Here is a 15,032-nt window from a genome sequence, read left to right as displayed (position 1 = left end):
CAAAGAAAAAAGAATTTATTTATTCCTTATGCCTTGCCTCTTATTTCTCTATTGATGAAGCATCTGCAAAGGCAGTTGAAGTTTTGAAGTTTCCTTCATTCAGCTTGCTGCATCTTGAAAATTTCTGGCTAGCAGGGTTATTTTAGGTCACGCTTATTTATAGCCCTTTTTTTTTTTTTTTACTGCGGTGGTTACTATAGGAGCCATACCTATCATTTGTAATCTAACTACAGTGTTCTCTCACCTGCCCCACCCTTCAAAGTTCAGAGTGGCACGGTTGCTCCAGAATTTACATAATTGTCAGACTTTGGAAGGGAATGATTCGTTTTTCTCTGGTACTCCTCAATTTTCTCCATCCTACATTTCCATCTCTTTTAATTTGCTTATTCCATATGCCTTGCATCTTATTTCTTAAATTGTCATTACCATTTTTAAGAGTATAAAACTTCGAATACTGTAAGGAATTTCTGGTGGCAACATTTCTGAATTAAGAATGAATAAACATCCTCCTAAACCCTAACCGTGGGTGTGTTCAGATGTGGGAAGGCGTGGTTCTTGCCTCTTTCAAGGACATGAAAATTTCGCGCACCGGCGCTTTCCCGAGAACACTGAATATCTATTTATGGTTATGTGGCGGTAGGGATGATTAGTAAATCCCCTGCGGATCCATAACTGTGTCACCAGCGGTGAAGAGTGGCACAGAATTTTGAGGAAGAGCCAGTCTTACACACCCTGATAAAAACAGCTCCGAAACACAAAGAGTTCCTCAAGTGCGGGAGCCTAGTGTTTCTTGGGCACTCCCCCTTCTCCCTTTCCATTCTTCTGCCCTGTATCCAGCTCCATCGTCTCCTATCCTCTACGGATCGTGCAGGAGGGACCCAGACCTCAGCTTCCTCTCTTCTCCCGGGACTCCAAGTCTTCTACCCGCAGATACCCCCGCCCGCGCCTGCGCAGAGCCTCTTCTCGCGCGAACGTTCGGCCCCGACCCCCCACACTCCGGTAGACCCCAGGAGGGACCGGCGTGGGCCGCCGTTAATCTACCTCAGCTCTTTCACGGAGGCGCACCTCCGAGTTCCTCCTACTCTGCGGGGTCCTTCTCCCGTCCTCGGGATCGCCACCACACAAGCGTGCGTGGCCTCTGAACAGTTAACCTCGTGGATTCGGGCTGGAGAAGGTGCTGCTCGCGGAACCGGAGCGCCCGGCGGCGAGGCCTCTAGGCGGAGCCCCGCCCCGCGGCCGGCTCCTTGCCTCCCATTGGTCCGCGCTCCCGTCCGTCCGCCCGTGGGCCGGCGCCGCTTTCCTGGCTACCTCGGAACGTGGGGGCCGCCCAGGCCAGTGCAAGCCAGAGGTGGTGCGGGCTTCAGAAACTCGGAGCTGAGAAGGGCCGGGCGGCGCCGGGGCTGAGCATCGCGGAGCGAGCTGCAGGGCCGCGGCCTCTCCGCCCGAAGCACCACCTGTCGCTGGGTGAACGTCTGGTAAGGCATGGCACGGTACGCAGTTGAGGGCGGCCTGGCGCTGCGGGGCTGGGCGGGGAGCGGGCGCCGGCCTTCTCGGGACCGGCCTGGGAAGCCGAGCGCGGCCTCCACGCGTGCGGCCCGCGTCTGGCGGATGCGCGCCGGGATGAAGGTAAGCGGCCGGCGCAGCCCGAGCTGAGGATGTGGGGCTGGTCGGATCCGGCGCACGCTTTTGGGGCATGTTTTCCCGGTTTCCACGCTCGCTGGTGCCGGGGTTTCCACCCCACCCCCGGGGGTTGGGCATCTTTTCTTTTCCTCCTCTGGAGCCGGTCAAGACCGATTTTTGTGGCTGGAAACCCCTTAGACAGAATATTTTTCTCAGCCGGGATGAGGGAGTGGCAGTGTTTGTGTTCCTCATTTAAAGAGAGTTGCTGCAGACTAGAAAGTTCTAAGATCCGAGTGGTTCCGGAGTGGTTCAGTCCATTCATTTGAAATAGCATCTGTGCACCAGGGTTGGCAGGTGTTTCTTTAACGCTCGCGACAACCAGCTCTGCCTGTGGTGTTGCATTTGTGACCTTAGATTTGACTTTATTTATTTATTTATTTTTTGGTTCTGAAGATTAGTCTAGAAAGTTAACGTGGCTTGTGAAAGGCGAGATCAAAATAACCTCGACCGAAGTGCTTCTTTAAGAAACGTTTTGTCATCTCATACCTGTGGATTTGTCTTCCTGAGGCTTGTGGCAATCACTTCTAAGCAAAGCAGTTAATGGCATTGTTATTTCTTTTAATGTTGTAATTGGGATAACAGTAGAAGCTCTGTTGTTCCTGATGGGCGGGGCACTCCTCTCAGTAGATTATCTCAGAATAACCCTTTGGGGTTGGTACTGTTATTATCTCCCAGTATACAAACGTTAAGTTAAAAACCTGGATTCAAACTCAAGCAGTCTAACTTCATAGTTCCACTCTCCCCTCTTAACGTGTGTGTTCCCTTAAGGACTTGTACCTGTTGTTGAACTAATTGCAAAGTAATGTCATAAATATTCAGCTTTAGTTTCAAAATATTCTGGAAGTCAGAGAAGTCGTTTTCCCAAAACAAATAGATGTATCTTTTGTGTGAGTATATAACTAGTTGATTATATATTGTTATGTTACACAGCTTGCAGAAATACAGAACAAAGGTTTAATTGTCTTTTTTTAATATTTATTTTTAGCTGTAGTCGGACACATTATTTATTTTTATGTGGGGCTGAGGATCGAACCCAGGGCAAGCGCATGCTAAGTGAATGCTCTAGGGCTGAGCCACAAGCCCAGCCCTCATTGTCTTTTAAATTGGACTTTTAATCAACTTTTGGCCTGATTTGTAACTTGTACCTGACTCTTAACGATAGTTAAAAAGCCTTGAAAATTCTATATAGAGGCCAGAAGTGCTTTATCATATAACCTTTATCAGGCATTAATAGAAAATGTTGGGTAATGCTTTTGTAGACGTTCTTCATTCTCTTGAGAGTAACATACTCATGCTTAATAGTTATTACTGAAAAAGAGCTGCTTGTGGGTTTCACCCTTCTAAGGTGTTTCTGTATGTTTCTGTTTTTTAATGAAAATACATGTGAGAATTATAAAGGAAAAACTTATTTACCATTTTAGGGTTGGGTTTTGTTGTTTTTGTTTTTGGTAAGTTAAACGCTATTATAATGCTGTTTGTGTCTAATTTGCATTTAATTTCACATAAAGAGGCTATTCTAATCCATATTAAAGTTTACATAAGTTAAACTAAAATTTTAATATGTTGGTGAATTTATTAAAGGTTAGCTAGTTTGTTTGAAAGTCTTTTGCTTTATGGCTGCATGTTATACTTAGTTTGGTGAACATGATACAGATTTCAGAAGTAATGAATCAACTCCATAGAGATGTTTGATTTGCCTGGATCTGTTGCCAAATTCTCATTCTTGATCTGGAGATTTAAATTGAAGAAATGCTTTAAATGAATGTTAGTCATGATTATCTTCACAGCCTCTTAGTATGGATTTCATCTTTAGAAGATGTTGATGGAGAAACTAGCAGGCATTTAGAAAGCAACTTATGACCACCTTGAATGACTGATAATCAATGCACTCATCAAAGCACTCAGAGCACTGTGATAAGTATCTTAAATGGATTATCTAATTGACTTCTTAAAACAGCCTTATTTAATAGCTTTTCTTGTTCATCCCCATTTGAGTAATGAAAGAATTGCAACTCAGGGAGGTTGTAGCTTAACTCAGAATCGCCAGTGTAGCAAATGGCAAAGCCAGTATTTGAAGTTCAGACAGGTTGACTCTGGAGCTTGCTCTTTGACCACTCTTGCTAGACAACCTAGGTATGTGTTTTAGTGAATAAACCTTCAAGTCAATCAAGCTCAACAATTATGACAATTAAGATTATAAAGCTCTAAGGTTTTGATGCTTTATATATCTATTATCATTACTATACACAATTCTGCAAAACAGAGTTCCCTTTCCCTGTTTTATTGATGAGAAAAAAATGAGACTTCTTAGTGGTTCCCAGATTGGACTTTATAGACAAGTTTTTTAAAAATATATTTATGGGGGTGGGAAATTTGGGACCAGAGGTAAGACTGCCAGTTTTTAATTCTGTCAAGAGTAAGGACCTTCTTAAAAACTACTGCAATCTACTGTCCCCATCCTTTCCTAAAAGAGAATATTTTTACCATCCAAAAGGTAGAAAGGTCATAATTATGACATAAAAACAAAAAAATAGTTTAGTATTATGAATATATTACATTGTCTTAGATTCTTATTTGGTTACAGACCAGTGAAAATGTCTTCCATACTAACACCAGATCATTTGGGAACACAGGTGACAACAGATTCTTAATTGATAATTAGCCAAAACCTCTCTTTAGTGAACAGTGTCTAGTGTTTTGGTCTCTCCCAGGTCTTAACCAACTCTTTTCTGCCTCCTGGGTAAAGGCCTGGGGAGGGTGACTTCCAGCAGCCAATGACGTAACAGTTTTAGTCCCAGTCCAGGTTGTAAACACCATGGAGAGGGAGTTCCATTGCCTCCCAGTTCAAGAACCCCCTTCTTTATCAAAATTTACTTTTGGAAAGGACCAGGTATGGTTGAATGACACGGACACACCAGGGGAAAAATGAGGTATGTCCTAATGGTATCCAAGAAACTGTGGAGTAAGTAGCTTGATTTAGCATGTTTATTTAAAGTTGGAATCTCAACCATCTTTTGTTTCCTGGTTTTCTTTTCTTTCTCACCCCTCCCCTCTACTGGATATTGAATCCAGGGCCCTTTACCACGAAACTACATCCCCAGCCTTCTGCCCCCCCCCCTTTTTTTTAAAGGAGAGAGAAAGAGAGGATCTTTTAGGTAGATGGACACAACACAATGCCTTTATTTTTATGTGGTGCTGAGAATCAAACCTGGGTCCCGCCCGTGCTAGGCAAGTGCTCTACCGCTGAGCCACAATCCAGCCCTGCCCACCCCCTTTTTTATTTTTTATTTTGAGACAGATTCTGGTTAAATTGCTGAGGCTGTCCTTCAATTTGGATTCTCCTGCCTCAGCTTCCCACTGGGATTATTGGTATGTGTGCCACCACACCCAGGCTTGTTTCTTGTTTTTACTTCTTTTATTCTTCTCTCCTACTATAAAACAAGGAGTTAGGTGTGGTTTTCTTCATTTTATGTGTCTCCAGCTGATAATAACTCCACCTGTCAGTTTCTCTTTGTAACTGTCTTGCATTCTAATTTTGGCAAAGATTGGGTATTTTTCTTATTATTTATTTATTTTCTTATTCATGCCTGTTGTTTTAAAAACACCATTAAACCAGGTGCCATGGTGCACACCTGTAATCCCAGTGGCTCAGGAGGCTGAAGCCGAAGGATCGCTAGTTCAAAGCCAACCTCAGCAATAGTGAGGTGCTAAGCAACTCAGTGAGACCCTGTCTATAAATAAAATACAAAATAGGGCTGGGGATGTGGCTCAGTGGTCGAGTGCCCCTGAGTTCAATCCCTGATACCAAAAAAACACAAAAAACACTATTAAATTTTATTTTATATTTTATTTTACTTGAGTAATTTAATGATAGAGCATTTTTATAAATTATAATACTCTTTTACATATATTTTATTATTTGATCATCACAGTTATCTGTGACAGGTGATGTAACCTTTATTATACAGGCTGAATTCAGTATTTGATAGAAGCAAAATTAGAGCTGAAAATATGAGACTTCATATTTTAAATGTTGGTCTTAATTAAGTTAACTGCTGATTGCAAAAGATATTTTTTTCAGATTGCCTTTGATTTAAAATAAAATGTATCCATACTACCTTTAAATTTGCCTACCTCACCAGTATATTATAATATTTTGGTACCAAAGTTTTTATTATGGTAAGTAATGATGTTACCCCTGAAAGAACCACATAAACATGTGATCAAGTTGTCCTTCAAGACTCTTTTTTTTTTTTAAATAACAATGCCAAAATTTAGGTTTTCTCCTCCTTTCGCCTGGGTGCCCTCTTTTAATACTATTGTAGTGGAGGGGAAGCTACCTGGTGCATATTTCTCTGCTGCTGTTGCTGTAATTAATATTACTAATAATATTATATTGTTTGGCTAATTTTGTAAAGGATTACAGAAACTTGGCGTATACAGAATCTAGAGTCAGTGGTTAGTGCTTTCTGCAGTATGTTAATGAATGTAAAGTGGCATGGACCTTCTAAACAATATAATCCTAAAAGATATGAAGTCAGATTTGAATCATTTTATACTTAAAAGTAGACTTCAAGAACTTGCTAATTAAAGAAACTGAGTAAATAATCTCTTATAAAGCAGATTCTCTTAAAATTAAAATCAATGAAGTTTCTCAAAGCAGGCTCCTGTTTATTCTTCTGCAGTGTACATTTTTATTAGATACCTAATTGTTGAGGTAGTGAAGATAATTCATAGGTACATAGAAGTTATTAAAAAAAAAAAAAGAAAGAAAAAACTTGGGGAAAGCCTGTAGTTTTAACCACTGAGCCACATCCCCGGCCCTTTTTATTTTTTATTTTGAGGCAGGGTCTTGCTAAGTTGCTTAAAGCCTTGCTTAGTTGCTGAGGCTGGTTTTGAACTTGCTATGCTTCGCAGCCTCCTGAGTCTCTAGGATCACAGGCATGTGCCACTACTCTGGGCTTTTTTTTCTTTCTTTCTTTCTTTTATTTATTTATTTTTTAATTCATAAAGGAGAGCTATAGATACCAGTAGAACATTAAGAGAGTAGTACGTGTGGTGATTTAATAAATTTCTATCAAATGTAAGTTTCATAATAGCTAGAAAGACATGGACTGCTGTAGCTTTAAGTAGAAATACGTGAGCAGTACTAACTTTTGATCTCATTCTGGCCCTGTTATGTGGTAGGGGCACAATAGATGACTAAGTAATTATAACATATGTTCAAAGTGATGACTGTATCAACTTCAACTTTAAGGTGGTCGATTAGTCACATGTTGGAATTTCCCTTTCTTACTCTAAAAACACAGTAATGGTAACTGAAATAGAAACAGAGCCAGGTTTGAAAGCAAGAAAGGGAAATTTGCACATGCAGAAATGAAGATACGACCTCTGGCAGTGAGCTGGAGTGGTAGAGAAGTGTCCCGTGGGTAGACAGGGAACAATAAATACTAGGAAGGGTCTGAAGTAGTAATATTGCTCACCAGGAGATGGAAACTGATTTCCCAAGTCTGTATGACATTGGGATCCCAAATTAATTGTACTTCATAAAAAAGCACTGCCCTCTTGGTGGAGTGGCAGGGGGTCACTGGGAAATCTGTATCTTCCCTGGCGTGGAGGTGAGAGTTGTGCCACTCACTCCACACCAAAAACAGAATCCTAAATCTTTTACTCATTTGAATTTGGGTTTGGAATTCTTCCCCTGAGGTGTGTTACTATTTAGTACAGAAACTAATTTAGAAACTGGATTTAGCCTGTAAACCCTCTGGATTTTATAAAGGCAAACTTAAAACTGTCTCCAAATGTTGCTTTCTACAGCACACAACATGTAGGGAGTGCTGTCAAAGATTGCTGTTTTCAAAATAATGAGCTTATAGATAGATATCTAGGCACTAAAGACTTTAGAATACTAATCTTGGGAAGGTCTTGGAAAGGTCTTCAGAACAAATATTTAATGAAACCAAGATTTTTTAAGTTATGAAACATGAACACATGTATATAGTAAAAGATCCAAACTGAAATTTATACATAAAATAATTGAAGTGAAAAAATGGCATATCTGAAATTGATAACTAAAATGCTATGAAGTGGATAAATTGTTTATTTAGTAAATTAAATTTTGTCTTGCATCTAAGAAAGAGGAGCAGCATAACTAAAACTCAGGAGCTAAAAATTTTGGATTAAGAAAGGTAAATCAATTTAGAACCCTGGACTACTAACTACCTGAGTAAAATTGGATGTACCAATTTCTATCTTTGAGCTTAATTTTTTTTATTTAAATAAGAGTTTTAAATTAGCTGATATCTAATACTTATAATAACTTACTGTTATTCACAGAAAGTCTGTTTAAAGTATGTAAATCCACTAATTAGAATAAAACAGTTTAGCTTGGGGCTTGTGTATATAAACTATACAGGAAAAATTTTTATAGAAATAAACAAAAGACACCGGTGAAAAGGCATTAGGGCAAAATATGGGAGAGGGGAGAGCTCCCAGCATCCTAAGGGATTAGGCAACCCACCATCCTCATGAAATCTTGTGTAAGGATTTTTATAGAGCTTATTGTCCAGTAAATACACACACACACACACACACACACATAGAGATTATAGATATTATAGATAAATTGATATATCGTATCTTCTACTTTATGAAGGAAACTGTAAATATCAGAGTCATAATTACATATTAAAATAGTGTAGTGTTATACAAGATGTATTTGGTTTTCGCCCCTTTTCTTGACACACAGCTCCTGAGACTCTTGGAATTTCCTGATAGGAGTGTCTCTTGTCATTTATGATGAGCCCCTTTTGATTATCTCTGAATGTGTACTTCTGAGGTGACTTAGAATAAGACCCCTTGGGAGTTCCAGGATGGGGTTGGACACTAGAAAGACCTGGTGATCGGTCTTTCAGCCCCGCTCTTGACCTCTGGGAAGGGCAGTACTGGACAATAAGCTCTTAGAGAAGATATCATGAGGTTCTTGGGTTGCCTAATACCGAAGGTGCTGGGAGCTCTCCTGTCCCCCATACCTTGTCCTGTGTGCCTCTTTATTTGGCTGTTCATCTGTATCTTTTGTATATCCTTTGTAATAAACTGGTAAATATAAGTAAAAGTTTTCTTCTGAGATCTGGGAATCGTTCTTTATCAAACCAGAAGTAAGTAGTGGGAACCCCACTGTGTGCACTGGTTTGTTAGAAGTATAGTTGACAACTTACTACTTAGAGTTGGCATCTGAAGTAAGGGCAGTCTTGTGAGACTGAACACTTAATCTGTGGCATCTGACACTATCTCCAGGTGGTGTCAGAATTGTATTGAATTGAATTATAGGACACCTAGTTGGTATCTTCTAGAGAATTGTTTAATGTGCAGAGAAAATCCCATATACACCTGGTCACAGAAGTAGGCAGTGTACAGAGTATTGGAAAAGAAGCAGTAAGTACATCTTCACAGAATCTGTGTCTGAACTGTTGTGTGAGTAGAGTGAAAAAATACTTGTTTTATTTATGAATAGAAGATTTTGTTCATTAATGTTATCCATAGGCAGTAGGTCCATTAACCCCCACTCCCCAGTTTCCTGTTTCCTTAAACTTTAAAACAAGTCTAGGACAAGAAATTGGTTATAATATTTGCTTTCAAAGAAAGGGAGTGAGTAGCTGGGGGGAAGAAATACAAATTATGTCAAGTCAAAGTTTAAAGTCACATTTCATATTATCTGTCCTTTCTCTTTGTCCTTCTCTATCTTTCCAGATCTTTATACATTTATATATAAGTTGTAAATAAATACATTTTTTAAAAAAGCATAAGTTTTTCATGCCATATATATTCTGGATTTTGCTCCTTGCGCTAAACAGTATTTTAGGGAATATTAACAGTGTCAATATCTAGAGACTTTTCTCATTTTTTTCTCAAAAGAAGTTATATTAGAATTGCATTTAATGTTTTAATTTCTGATTGGATTGACTCATAAATGGGTCTATTCGGGTTTAAAAAGCGAATTAATTTAAAATAATATTTATGAAAGCCTGTGTAGTTCTTACCCTCTTTAAATTGTTACGTGATATTCTGTGATATGGATGTTATACCTTATTTAACCTTTCATGAAGCACTGTTGATACCATTTTTTTTTATTAATGCTAGTTTGAACATCTTCATCTAGTTTTTTTATATTCTTCTGTGAGCATTTTTCTAGCATACTCTATAATTGGAATTATTAGAATGAGGGAATTATTTTCAAAATTTATAGTCATGGCTAAATTTCCATCTAGAAGACTATGAATTTTTTTTTCTTTTACAATACTGTGGATCGAAACAAAAGGTTCTCTACTACTGAGCTCCCCGCCCCTTTTTATTTTTTTGAAACAGGGCCTTGCTAATATCCGAGGCTGGCCTGAAACTTGATCCTCCTGCCTCAGTCTCCTGAGTAGCTGGGATAACAGGTGTGTACCACTGTATCCAGCTGTATTCTTATTAAAGATTCTTGTTTTCTGTACTTTCACCAATACTGCATATTAATTTTTAAAATTTTTTTGGCAATATGGGTAAAAACTAAAATTATTTATTTCCTTGGTTACTACTGAGGATAATCTAAATTGCTTATTGTCTGAGTTATTTATTCTTATTTCTTTGCTGGTTTTTTGTGAGTTTGTCTTTTAAATTTGTAGGGACTCTTCATTTATTCTAAATAGGATCCTTAGATATGAAGTGATACTTTCTCTTGTGCTGTCATTTATTTTTGTTTATGGTGTCTTTTTTTGTACAAGTATTTTAGCTTCCCCACTTTGGATGCTGGAGATTGAACCTAGGCCCTAGTGCATACACAGTCTACCACTGAGCTACATCCCTAGCCCCAAAACTCATGTACATTTTCTTTTGTTTTTGTTTGTCTTTCTTAAAGGTTGGGAATCTTACCCTATTGCCCAGGCTGACCTCAGATTCCTGGAATCAAGGGATCCTCCTTCCTGAGCCTCTGAAGTAGCTGGAACTACAGGCATGGGCCACCATGCCCAGCTCTTGAATTATTTTTTAACAATGTATTATGAAGATTTCTCATTGCTGGCTTTTCCTTTTAGTCACTATTCTTTTGTTCTTCCCATATTCCACATTCTTTGTCATTTTCTTTAAGGCCCACAATTAATTCTTAAATTTCTTCCTTGAAGTTATGAATAATACCATCCTTCCTGTTTTGACCTAGCTACCTGTACTGTACAGTGCTTTCCAATTTCTCTTTCTTTTTCTTTTTTCTTTTTTCCTAATTTAGATCTCGCTTAGGGCCTAGCTAAGTTGCTAAGGCTGGCCTCGAATATGATCCTTCTTCCTCAGCCTCTCAGGTCCACATTTTTAAAAGAGCAGAAAACCTTTCAAATTATTCGTACATTTTTTTAATTGTTTTCCCAATGTGCTTTGACTATTTAAAACTTAATTGGTTTCATGGCTTTTTAAAATGAGTGAAACATTCTTGGCAATATTAAAGAATTTCCAACACAGCTTGATATCTTAATATCAAGATCACCATCCACAGCTGCGTGTTTTGGTGACACACTAAGTCTTATGCAATGCTTTTGAAACATCAAGTACATTATACCTTATTTCTGAGGTTCATGGATGGCAGAAAACAACTTCAACATAGTTATTGAAAACTGGAATATTCAGGTACCCAAGAATAAATAATCAGTAACACTTTCAAAACAACCCTATTTGAAGTCCATGCTGACCTCTGGACATGAATAAAGAAGAAAAAATGCTGCCACCACTGGAACCTTGTGTGTGTGTGTGTGTGTGTGTGTGTGTGTCTCTGTCCATCTTTCTGTAAAACACAGGAGATTTTATATCTTGGCTTTCAGATCATAGGAATTTGAAGTAGGGATCAGCAAAATTTTTTGTAAAGGACCATGAGTAAATATTTAGGCTTTATGAACCATATGCATCTCTGTCATGTACATTTTTCCTTTTGCAACCTTATAAAAACGTAAAAAACATCCTTCAGTCAAGCACCATATCAAAACAGGTCACAGCTTGTTACATTTTAGAAAAGCTTACTGGTCTCTGAGTGTCAAACAGCACCATCATAAAACAGTCTTGTTTTGCCCATGAAACCATTCAGTCTTGAGACTTTAAAGTCAGTGTCTTGGCTGATGATGAAATTTAAGCTGTGGTGGGGCATTTTTCTTTCCTAGAAATAACTCATTCCTTCAACATCTGTTCCGAAGCTTCAGGAGAAACTGAGTGTTCATGGGAACTCTTGTACTGTCTGTAACGTTTTTTAAATCTAAAATTATTGGAAAGTAAAAGCTTATTTTAGAAGATATCTTTTTTTGGCATTTCTTTTAGGCAAGATATATATATGTGTGTATATATATATATATATATATTTTTTTTTTTTTTTAAATGGACAAATACAGCCTAACAGTATATACATTTTGCCTTTAATGTGGACTTTTAAGCAGTCCTTTGGTGGCTTTGAATTTCTGTTTATCAGAGGCTGTTCCTCTTTGCTACAAAGTTTGAAACGAAGAGTGAAGCCAAAAGGCTTTTCTCACAACATCAGTAGTTATATCGCTAAAAATTTACATCTAAAATTTAATGCCATTTCAGTCTTCACTGAGGTTTTATCATACATTTAGATCACTACTCCAGCATTTGTTAGTATACTTGAAGCTACTGTGTAAATTTCTATCTTTTAAAATTTGCTTTGAGAAATTTCAGAAAATAGATTGCAAAGATCACATTCCTTTGGCCCTTTGTACTTCAGAGTATGTATTCAGAGTAAGAATATCTTTTTATTTTTTTTTTGGCCCGGGGATTGAACCCAAGAGTGCTTAACCACAGAGCCACATCCCCAGCCCTTTATTTTATTTAGAGACAGGGTCTTGCTAAGTTGCTTTGGCCTCACAAAGTTGCTGAGGCTGTCCTTGAACTCACAATCCTCTTGCCCTAGTCTCCTGAGCCATTGGGATTACGGATGTGCACCACAGTCCTTGGCTAGAATATCTTATATATGGTTTGCAAATTCAGAAAATTTCAAGTTATATAATACTTTGTCATCTACAGTGTGTCTTTATATGAAGCATTTTTAAAATATTATTTTAGTCTATAATTGGGCTTTACATTTAGTTATTATCAGTTTAGTTTTTTATAAGTTCCAGTAGTTCTTGATCTTTGCTTTCATGACAGTGACTTTTTTTTAAGAAAACAGATCAGTTATTTTCTAGTGCTTGTCTCTTGATAGTGCAAAAGGAAGACAGAAGGAAGATTGGTGGTGGGAGGAGGGGCAGAGGGAATAACTGGGTAATGGGTATGGGGTCTTCTTATAGGGGATGAAAATATTTTGGAACTAGATGGAGGTGGCAAAATGTTAATAAAGGCCTCTGAATTGTTCACTTTAAGATAGTTACTGTCACACACACCTGTTGTTCCAGCAACTTGGGAGGCTGAAACAGGAGGATTGCAAGTTTGAGACCAGCCTGGGCAGTTTAGCGAGGCCCTAACGAACTTATGGAAACCCAGTCTCAAAATAAAAAATAAAAAGGACTGAGGATGTGGCTCAGTGTTAAGTACCTCTTGGTTCAGTTTCCAATACCAAAAAAAGCAAACAAAAATAAATAAATAAAATGAAATTGTTACTTTTATGTGTTTCCTCTCAGAAATTAATTTTTAAGTCCTTTTGTAAATGATTTTACTGCCACCATATATGGATTTCTCATCAACTAGAAATTCCATTAAAAAAAATTTGCTGCCAAAAATTAAAAATAAAAAAATCACTTTGTGATAATTGCAATGATTGTAAAGTTTAAAAAAATAAATGGATATTGTAAATTCTAGTTCTTTGTAGGAGAATTGATTAAGCAGAAGAATCTATTATCTCCACTAAGTATTTAGGGTTTAATGTGTAGTTTTCCATATGTTTATGATAGGTCTAAAAGGACAACCGTTGCTTAATATGTTTTCTAGCCAATTTACATGGTTTTTATATTAAACAACAGGTTTTTTTTAAGGCAAACTAGTACATTAAATTTAAGCATTGAATGGAGAACATTAGAATTCTAGCTCTAGGTAAAGAATTTGTGTAGCTTCTCATCCATCAATGTAAATGTTCCGCTTTCCTAGACTTACTTTTCCACCTTCAAATTGACTTACAGGCCCATTAAATGGAACCCACTTTGCTGTTTATTTAGATGTATCCTTGTTTATTAACCTCTCAATTTGTTTCTCAGAATAGGAGACACATACCTTGTCACATTTGTGTGGATTAGAAAGAAGTTAAATGTTCAGTATGTGGTCTGGCATATGGAAGGTTGTATATAAAATGTAACATTGATTATTATCCAAGAATTAAGAGTGCTATCGGGAAAGTTCAGTCTTCACCTTCAGCATATGGCTGCCCTTTTCCAACTGATAGAACTTGAGGAAAAGTAGATGCGTTTTGAAAGAGTATTTTCACATGTGGAAAGATTCTAAATCTACTTTTGAAAGCTGATATGTTATGTACATGGAATTCTACAATATTTTTCTCATCAGTTTATTTGCTTCATTTTTTGACAGGTGAAAGAAAAAGATGTTTTCCCGGTTAAGAGCAGTTGCCACTCCTTGTTCGGTGGCATGTCGTCATTTGCACAGGAAAGAGAAAGGCAAGCCACTCATGTTGAATCCAAGAACAAACAAGGTTAGTAACATTCATACCAATGTAAATTTTCTCTCTTCCTGATAAAGGTTTGATATTTTAGAATGATGTTAAGAAAATTTTGTGGGTGGATAGGAAGATGGCGGCGAAGTGAGAGCATTACCCCTGTGTACCCTGTCACTGTACGGGAGAATGACGAGTTTGAAAGGCTAAAAGCTATCTTGTTAGGAATATCCAGCAAAATTGGGGTGCTCCAAAACCTAGAGGAAGGATTTCCATCGCACGAGGATCAGCTACGGGGGCTCAAACGCGAGAGATTTGTCCGCATGGAGGGTCACACTGCTTATTCAGCAAATCGCCCCGCGGCTAGAGTCTGGGCGCGCGCTGGGAAACGAGGAGATAGCAATGCAAAGATACAGCGCTGCAGTTTCCGCAGGCTTCTGCCAGCTGTGCAATCACCGTACTCAGTGCTGAATTCTGGGTTTGAGACGGGGGAAGGAAGCGGTCCAATTCGGTTCTCCACACTGGTCAGACCACAGAGGAAGCCAGCGGCCACCATCTTGGAGAGCTGATGTCACCATCCCTGTTTTCAACTGATTGCAGCTCATTCAGCCATAGAACAGGTAATTTCAGGCTGCCATTCGCCTGCGGCTTGCAGACAAATTACTCAGGCTCAGTGCTAAAGAACCCGCGGAAACTGCTTCTTGGAGCCTGCTCCTATCAGAACATACAC

General features: G+C 38.5%; 1 protein-coding gene across 3 annotated transcripts in view; it reads left to right on the top strand.

Annotated features, from left to right (window-relative positions):
• Window positions 1-996: 996 nt before the first annotated feature.
• Window positions 997-15,032, top strand: part of Me2 (malic enzyme 2) — a 68,106-nt gene continuing 54,070 nt past the window's right edge. Inside the window, exons 1-2 of one of the 3 annotated variants that reach the window (XM_048806209.1) lie at window positions 997-1,485; window positions 14,221-14,341. In XM_048806209.1, coding sequence (XP_048662166.1) covers window positions 14,234-14,341 — 108 coding nt within the window. In that variant the 5' untranslated portion in view covers window positions 997-1,485; window positions 14,221-14,233. Of the gene's footprint in view, window positions 1,486-10,096; window positions 10,119-14,220; window positions 14,342-15,032 lie in introns of those variants that run through there. The other 2 variants (XM_015482375.2, XM_048806210.1) reach the window with 2 other exon arrangements.

The sequence above is a fragment of the Marmota marmota genome, unplaced genomic scaffold, assembly GCF_001458135.2.
Source record: "Marmota marmota marmota unplaced genomic scaffold, marMar, whole genome shotgun sequence".
Classification (NCBI taxonomy): Eukaryota; Metazoa; Chordata; class Mammalia; order Rodentia; family Sciuridae; genus Marmota; species Marmota marmota.
Note: the sequence above shows the minus strand (reverse complement) of the source record. Positions and strands in the feature narration are given on the sequence as shown.